Below are 8,255 nucleotides of genomic sequence, written 5' to 3' on the forward strand. Positions count from 1 at the left end.
TAGCACATGCAGGCCTAAATCTTTTGAAAATAAGTATTCTGCAAAGCTCTAACTTTGGGGCTTTTAAGAAGCATCCTGTTTCTGCAAAATATAGAGGAAGCACAAAAATGATGGGGAAGTTCAAGAAAAACAGGATTCTCTCACTGATGCACACATTGCATGGGCACAGAAGGCAGAGATTAATAGTTTATTGTTGGAGACAAGCATAGCTGTGTGGCGATCCAGGCATATCCTTAGAGCAACAAAGCAGGCCAGGGAGGCATCTGCTGTGCCGTCTGATGGCTCCACTGTCTCCAAACTGATATTCATGAAGTGGCTGTGTGCAAGAGCTGCTGGAAAGAAGGCATTCTCAGTTCCTCAGAAAAAAACCTCTGTTTCTCAAAATTTTTTCCTCTTTCATGCAGCAAGAGCTCTGGCCCTGAGAAAAGTGGTTGTGGGTGCCAGGAGGATACTAGGAACAAACTTCTTGAGACTCTGGCATGAGCTCCTGAGAATCAGTTCCTGTGCTATGCAGAATGGTGTAACTACATACCAGTTCTTCCTCTTGACTGTGAAGTCCACAGTCCACTATTCTGCTTGTAATTAATTGTGCAGTCTGGATGATATATGGACCATGCTGTTTCCCTGCCTGCTTTGGGGTTGGTGTATTCAAACCCCCAGAGTTTTGTGCTGCAAAATTCCTGAATAATTATTGAGGGCTCCATTGTGTCTGTGAGGGATAGTTTCATATCCCATCTACATAGGAATCAAGGTCCTGTTGAGTTTCTTCAAAAAAAGATCACTTTTTGAAATTCCAGTTGTTTCTGAAAATCAACAATTAACAAATGTATGTTCTATATTTTAAGACAACAAAACTGTCTATAGGTGTAATACAGGTTTGCTTTTAACTGCTGTGTGTGAGCAGAGGTTTGTATCTCTTCTGCTTGAAGAAATACATTGATTATGTTTTAGAAAACTGATTGTTCTGACCCTCCTGAGGCTAATTTTGAATAGCGCTGTATAAACGTAACAACTTTCTAGAGGAACAAAAAACCACTTAGCCACATTTGGTTGCTGAGGTAGAACTGCTGACATGCTTTGCAGTCCCATCTCTGGTTTTTCAGTGCAGACACGGCTTTTGGTACCAACCACTGGGATACAGGAACTGTTTGTAATGAGCTCTCTAGAGATTTCTTGCACTGTGTACACCCTTGAGCTATTCAGTCATGTCCTACGATCTTTATGTTTTTCTGTTACTGATCTTTCTCATTATCTATGAGTGCTTCACAGCTGGGAGCAGACTCGGGACAGCCCAGTGCACTTCTAGGTAAAGATGAATTAGCTTCAATTCTTGCTGTGCAAACTTGGTGTCACTTCTTGGCAGAACCTTGTGTCCTTTACATGTATTCAGATACATGTGTTCCTTTTGCCAAAATATGCGTATCATTACATAGTTGCAAGTGCTGATGTTTCTGTCTCCACTTTCCTCCTAGTAGAATGTTGAATACTGTAACAGTAGCAAAGTGTGAAAGTAGGAGATGATATCACTAAAGCAAATATTCTTCTTTATTTTTCTTTGTAGGTTAACGCAGCAAATAATTTCACCAATTGCAGGGAGGAAGTAGAAGACAATAACACTTATGAGCTCATGTTAGGCTTGGAAACTCAACCAGCCATGGGTAAGTCATGTTTTTAGATAGTTTTATTAGTATTGGTATGTGCTGTATTAAGTGTTTGATGTTATGGACAGAGAGGGCAAATTATTCTAACACTTTCAACTTGCACATGCTACTGCACCTTCCAGGGAAGGCAGATGCCCTAGGAGAAGAGGAAGGCAGTTGAGGGTCTCAGCTGTGATAACAAAGTTATCACTCAGCAAGAGAGACCTCAGTGCAACCACACCTCCTTGTAAATCCTGGAAATTTATCATCCCTACTCTGAACCTAGAAAAGAGCTGAATTCTCCAAGTTCTCAGAGAAGAGCCTTCAGATAAGGGGAGGCACTGCCTACAGGTGCAGTCAAGTCCTGTACGGAGGCACAGGTAGTTGACATTTTGCAGCTTGATAAATTGATGACAAGCTTGTTGATGATCTGTGTGGTCATATGCATTCCCCTTGAAAACTGCAAACAAAGTTGCTTATTTGCATTTATTGATGGCTTATATTTTGCAAATATCTTAAGAGTATCATGGATCTATAAAGCTAGATTTTATTCTCTTTCTATCTTGTTGACAATTTTATCTTTTTAACTGTCTCATACATATGAAAAGGATTTGCTAAATTTAAGCTGGTTGCTTTAGTGCATATAGGTAGATGATAGACACTTGGAAAAAGCAAGTTAGCTCTGGTAAATTTTCAGTGTCTCTGTCACACTGTATATGTGAACACTGCAGGGTGTACACACGGAAGAAGAACACAAATTGTAACAGCTGGCCATGTTAGCTAGCTAACTGCCCTGACCTCACATTTGAATCAATGGTGAAAGGCACAAAGAATATCGCAGAATGGCAAGCTACCTCAAGGGTTCAGTAAAGTCTGCTGATGGACTTGTGTAGTTAATCTGTTATATTACTGATCTTGACGACTAAAATTTTAATGATGTACATAACAGTTAAAATGTACACTTTCACATCCCTCCACTGTGTTCTTGTTCTGTGGTCCATGGGCTACTAAAGGCAGTCACAGAACTGTGGAATCAGATAGGTTGTAAAAGACCTCTGAGATCATCGAGTCCAACCTATGATCCAACACCACCTTGTCAACTAGATCATGACACTAAGTGCCATATCCAGTCTTTTCTTGAACACTCTAGAGATGGTGACTCCACCACCTCCCTGGGCAGCCCATTCCAATGCCAGTCACTCTGTGCAGAACTTCTTAATGCCCAACCTAAACCTTCTTGGTGCATCTTGAGACTGTGTCCTCTTGACCTATTGCTGGTTGCCTGTAAGAAGAGGCTGATCCCTACCTTTCTACAACCTCCTTTCAGGTAGTTGTAGAGAGTGATGAGGTCTCTCCTGAGCCTCCTCTTCTCCAGGCCAAACAACCCCAGGTCCCTCAGCCTCTCTTCACAGGACTCATGCTCCAGTCCCTTCACCAGCCTCGTTGCCCTTCTTTGGACCTGCTCCAGGACTACAACATTCTTCCTAAACTGAGGGGTCTAGAACTGGGCACAGTACTCGAGGTACAGCCTCACCAGTGATGAACAGGGAAGAATTATTTCCCATGTCCTGCTGGCCACACTATTCCTGATACAGGCCAGGATGCCACTGGCCTTCTTGGGCACCTGGGCAGAAGAGCTCTCTTTCCACAGGTGTACATTTATGTCTCCCATGGGCAATGTTTATTTCATTTTAAGGAGAAAGCACTCTAACCCCATTACCTAAAAACAAGTACCACAGATCTGTGAACTGTGGCTTTATTTTGTTAAGTGTTGCACTGTACCACATTGAAAATCAAGTAATACAAATTATGCAGGCAAGGAAAGTGTGTGTGATTTCATTCTGACAGCAGCTCTAGAAGAGTTTAACATTGCAAACACGAAGATGGCATGTATCAGAGTAGCAAGGTACAATGAAAACTTCCACTGCTCATTTGGTAAATATTTAAAAAGCTGTTCACTGATGGTATGTATTTGACAGCTTTTCTACTGTATCAGTTCATAAAAGTTTTATTAGCCATTGTGTTGTTTCTGTGGGAATCCTTGAAATGGGAAATGTTTCCAGATGGCAAATTTTAAATGAAATAATGCATTCTTTAGTATTAAAAACCAAGCAGAACCCCGGAGATCAATATGAAATTGGATCGAGATGCCAACACAAAGCTGAAGTGGATGAGGAAAAGAAAGATGATGTAAGAGACAGCAGAGAGGAGACAGAACATGAAGATCAAGAAGAGGAAGACTCATATAGCTTTCACAACAGTCCTGATGATTTGTATGCCAACATACGGGATGATCTCAAAGAGAACAGAAGAGATTGCTTTCTCTGTAAGGGGCCACCCCCTCCTCCCCCTCGAAATCTGCCTGGCATCCTAAGACAGGATGATCTGCACAATTCATCACAAGGTACAATCTTGGGAGGAAAACAAGCCCAGCTACAAACATGTGCAAGTGCAGGCTAAGTGCTGCTGCAGAGATTACACATGATCAATTCTAACAGAGTAGTCAGGCAGTGTGGCTCTAATGCTGCAAAGCAGGCATGTGCATATGCACTTTGCTGCATCAAAATATTCATTAGCAGGTATGTCAGGTAATACATTGGTGGGGGTGCTGGGTTCAGGTTTTCCTAACTCTGCCTGTCTCAGAGAGCTGCCAAATAATGCACAGTGCACTGGATTTACAAGAGAGGCTTGAAACAGAAGATTGAGCTTGTATTTTTGTCAAGTTGGCTTAAGTATTTACCATTTAATACTTTAAATACTATCCTGATTTAATATAGCTTGGAATTTCACAGGTAGAATTAATAGAAAGTGACCGTGCAGAGAGAAGTAATGTAGTATTTTCTTACATTTTAGCCAATGTTGTAGTTAGTTAGAAGTAAAAAGCTATATTGTGTTGCAGATGGAAAAGAAAGGGAGAAATTCTGACTGTTAATTAAATGCTTTGCCTTTTTTATCTTTTTTTTTAATACTTATTCCCCAGAGTAAAAATCTAAAATTTTGTGTTGGGTTTGATTAAAGTGATGAGAAGCCCAAAATACTATTTGCATCTGTTTCAGAAGGAATGATCATGAATTTTTCTCACTGAGAAAATAAGTATGCAAAATAATTCAGGCTGAAATACCAGTCTTAAAAAGTTGCATAGGTGAAAAAAAACCCCCGTCTTATTTATTGTGGACACTGCTGGTAAGTGTGCACACAAACTGCTTCTCAGTTCCTCCACTGTTTATTACTGTTAACTCTGTTTTCAAATGTGGTGTAACCAATTAGAGTCTTAAATTACCATCACCAAGCACTCTGAAGTTCACATAATTTGACAGAAATAACTCTCTAGTCTTATAGCCTGCTATAGGTAGGGTTTTTCCTGTGTTCTGCTGTCCAAGAAAAAGCTGGCTACATGCAGGAATCCATAAGTGAATTCTCAGAGAAAGAGGGGCAGAATAAAATTAATGCTGAAAACGTGTTTTGCTTCCCACAAAATACTCAGCTGGAGCTATATGTGTGTACAAATGAGGAGTCAGTTTTGGCAAGCAGGATTTGTTGGTGTAGGTTTGATACAAATACCTCTCTTGGAATAGGTCTAACATGACTATACCATCAAGTAGTAACATGACCATCTCTGCCAAACGCCAGCTGTCTGTATGTGGGTACCAGCAAAGTAAATTCCCTGGCTATGTAGTGTCCTGTGCTGAATCCTGTGCTGGTAAAGCAGAGTTCATCTGAAAATGTTCCCGTGTGAAGAGTTCATTTAAAACGTGCTCTGAATTTTCCTGTGTTTAGCCATAAAACATGCTAGGGTTATTAGAATTCCTCTAAATGAGGATGATGCTTGCTTTCAAAGAGGAGTTCTAATGAGTCATTGCTCAGCCACTTGTTTTTGGAGTTGCTGTGAAGTACCTCAAAGGCAAGTCCCCTTTTGTTCAAGTCTGTGTTTTGGCAGTGGCCTGAGAGTGCCCCCTGTGGGAGTTTAAAAAAAAAAAAAAAATGTCCTAGGGAGAAAGAAGCAGAACTTGTATAGTGACATGGCAACAAAGTATTATTCATATTAAATATGGCAGGCGTATTAATCCCACTTGTTTAAAACATTTTTGTATCTTAGAATACATGTTGATATTACATATTAATAATACATCTCATTTGTAAATGATGCATCCCATTTACAAATGTATTCCACTTTAAAAGGTTGTTTAGCTCCTCTGGACCCATAAATAGATCATTCTTTAAACAGCAGCCAAAGGATTAAAAGCACCAGTAGTGACCACAGCCTAGTTTAGCAGATACATATATGTACAGGCTGTAAATTACAATACAAGGGAAAAATTACTCAGTAAAGAATTCCAGGCAGGTCTACTCTTTTTGCAGGAAAGATGGGTAATCATCACAAGGAAGTTATAAACATTAACGGGAACATCAGCCTCAGTAATATCTCTAAACTCTTAGAAGTTTGTGGGGGTTTTAAAGACAAATCAAGGCAAACCCAGGTATTGGGAAACTCATCGATAGCCTTTTAATGCTGTAAAATACACAAGCTAAAGGAAAGCAAGTTCTGAGTAGTTGTACTGTGAAATGTATGAAATACGAGGAGTACAGAGAAGCATTGCAGGTATTGGAATGGGGGTGTTTGGATCATCTTAGCACAGATTGTAAGAGGTCATAAATTTTACCTACGCTGTAAGGGGATTTTTTTTCTTTTTTGACCTTGGCCTACAGCACATCTTAGTAAAGCCCTCAAAACCAAGTGGGATATTGAAGATGTAGGAAAGACAAAATCCATCATTTTCTAAAATAAGTTTCACTTAAGTCATTGTTCCAACAGGTAAGAAACAAAATGTTTTCCAAAATACCGAAGGCCGCAGGTAACATTTGTTTGGCTTCACTACAAAACATCATGTTTGTGTAACTCTTGTGGGAACAACTGTTGCTCTCTGTATTTCTTTAAATAGGTCCGTTTATTTTGTGGCTAATAGCTAAGCATCTATGTTTGATAATCTGATGTGAAATCATGAGGAGTCCCTGAAATTGTAATTATTCCTTTGGGACATCCTCTCTACCGAGTTAGGTGATCAGAAGCCTCTGAAAATCAGAGCACTTCAGTTTAGAAGTGAAATTAGGTCTCTGAGTTACTTTAGGAAACTTAAAGCTTTAAGATAAGTCCTAATCTCCTCTCTTTACCCTTTATATGCAACACAATTTCTTCCTTTTTCAGAGGGGAATTTTGTGATGGACAGGAATAAGAGAGAACATGGGGATGAACTCAACACAGCATGCTACAGGGAAGACCAAGACCCATGCGAGGAAGACAGCGAGGAGGAAGACCTGTACACTGCTGTGCAACTGGAGGAATCTGTGTATGATTTCATACTGGGGGAGGAGGAGGAGAAGGAGAAAAGGAAACGTTGCAGGTCCTTCATCATGAACAGGCCACCAGCCCCCGCCCCTCGACCCACGTGTTCCCTGGTCAGAGAGGAGAACACGCCCTATATAGTACAAGGTCAGTGCTGCTGCTTTGTTGGTATCTTCTAATAGAATGCAGACGTGTCTCTTCTATTTGATGAATACCATTTTTGAAAAGACTAAGATCCCTGTTCAGTTACCTTCAAACCAACACATTGTTTCAGTCAACCTATTCTTACCCTTCAAATGAGCTGAGAACATCTCTGAATAATGTTAATTTTCAGTTGGCATGTCAGATAGCATCACAATTTTTATTTAGCTTTTTAAAAATCATGAGAATATGAGGGAAAACTAAGAATCACTGGGCTAGCTGTGAGTGTATCTGTTCTAGCAATTGCCTTTCCTTTTAGTTTCTTTACTGAAATGTTTTTACTTAATTCTAAGAGAGAAATTTCAGTCTCTTTTTTTTTTTTTTTTTCCTGATAAGAACAGTGGGGAGAAATACCTGTGTCAGAATTCCTTTTCCAAATATCCTTTCTCCAACACAAAATGCTAGAATTGGCCACCATTTCTAGATAGGATCATTGTATTTCTATCAGAAAGGATTATGTGCTTTTACCGTTACTATGAAAACTGGGGAACTTTTTTGAGCTTATTCATGGAAATATAAGGCTGGAAGGGATTTCAGGTATCTTTGCATTCAAGTTCAGACTGAAGCCTAATTTCATAGTAACAAAAGGAATTCGGTGAACTTACTGCAGAGATCTCTGTATCAGTCCCAAAAATCCATGCTGTCTGCATTTCCTGCCTCCTCTGCAAAAACCTGCCAATGTATAAGAATATGCATAAGAGTAAATGGTAGAAAAATAGGCTGACAAAGGACACCATTAGATTGCTTTCTGCATGCAGTGCATGATTTGCATGAAATCAGAATTAATACCATGCAAAACATTCACCAAGTACAGAGAAGCACCTCTTTTTTCATACCTTTCTTAGTCAGTGATTTCCTTTATTCTTCTTAGCTACTCTCTTCCTCCAGGCTGTATTACTCCAGGTTAGAGCCAGAATGCATGGGCTAATGTGGTCATCATTTAGGTGCTCTTTCTTCAGCCTATTCATGAGGCAGAAGTATGAATTATTACAGTAGTCACAGTGGTTATTACAAGAACAGATGGGCAGAGGGGGCCTGTTACAGCTATAAAAGTCATGAAAATGGCTGCTTTT

General features: G+C 39.9%; 1 protein-coding gene across 1 annotated transcript; it reads left to right on the forward strand.

Annotated features, from left to right (window-relative positions):
- Positions 1-1,561: 1,561 nt before the first annotated feature.
- LOC114073134 (B-cell scaffold protein with ankyrin repeats-like) lies at positions 1,562-7,128 on the forward strand (the record flags this gene model as incomplete). The annotated part of the gene is made up of 3 exons (XM_027910923.1): positions 1,562-1,658; positions 3,739-4,044; positions 6,844-7,128. Coding segments are annotated over 3 exons (688 nt in total), but the record flags the coding sequence as incomplete, so codon positions are not given.
- Positions 7,129-8,255: the final 1,127 nt, after the last annotated feature.

The sequence above is a fragment of the Empidonax traillii genome, unplaced genomic scaffold (genome assembly GCF_003031625.1).
Source record: "Empidonax traillii isolate 1590-97213 ecotype Southwest subspecies unplaced genomic scaffold, ASM303162v1 scaffold5459:size8255, whole genome shotgun sequence".
Lineage (NCBI taxonomy): Eukaryota > Metazoa > Chordata > Aves > Passeriformes > Tyrannidae > Empidonax > Empidonax traillii.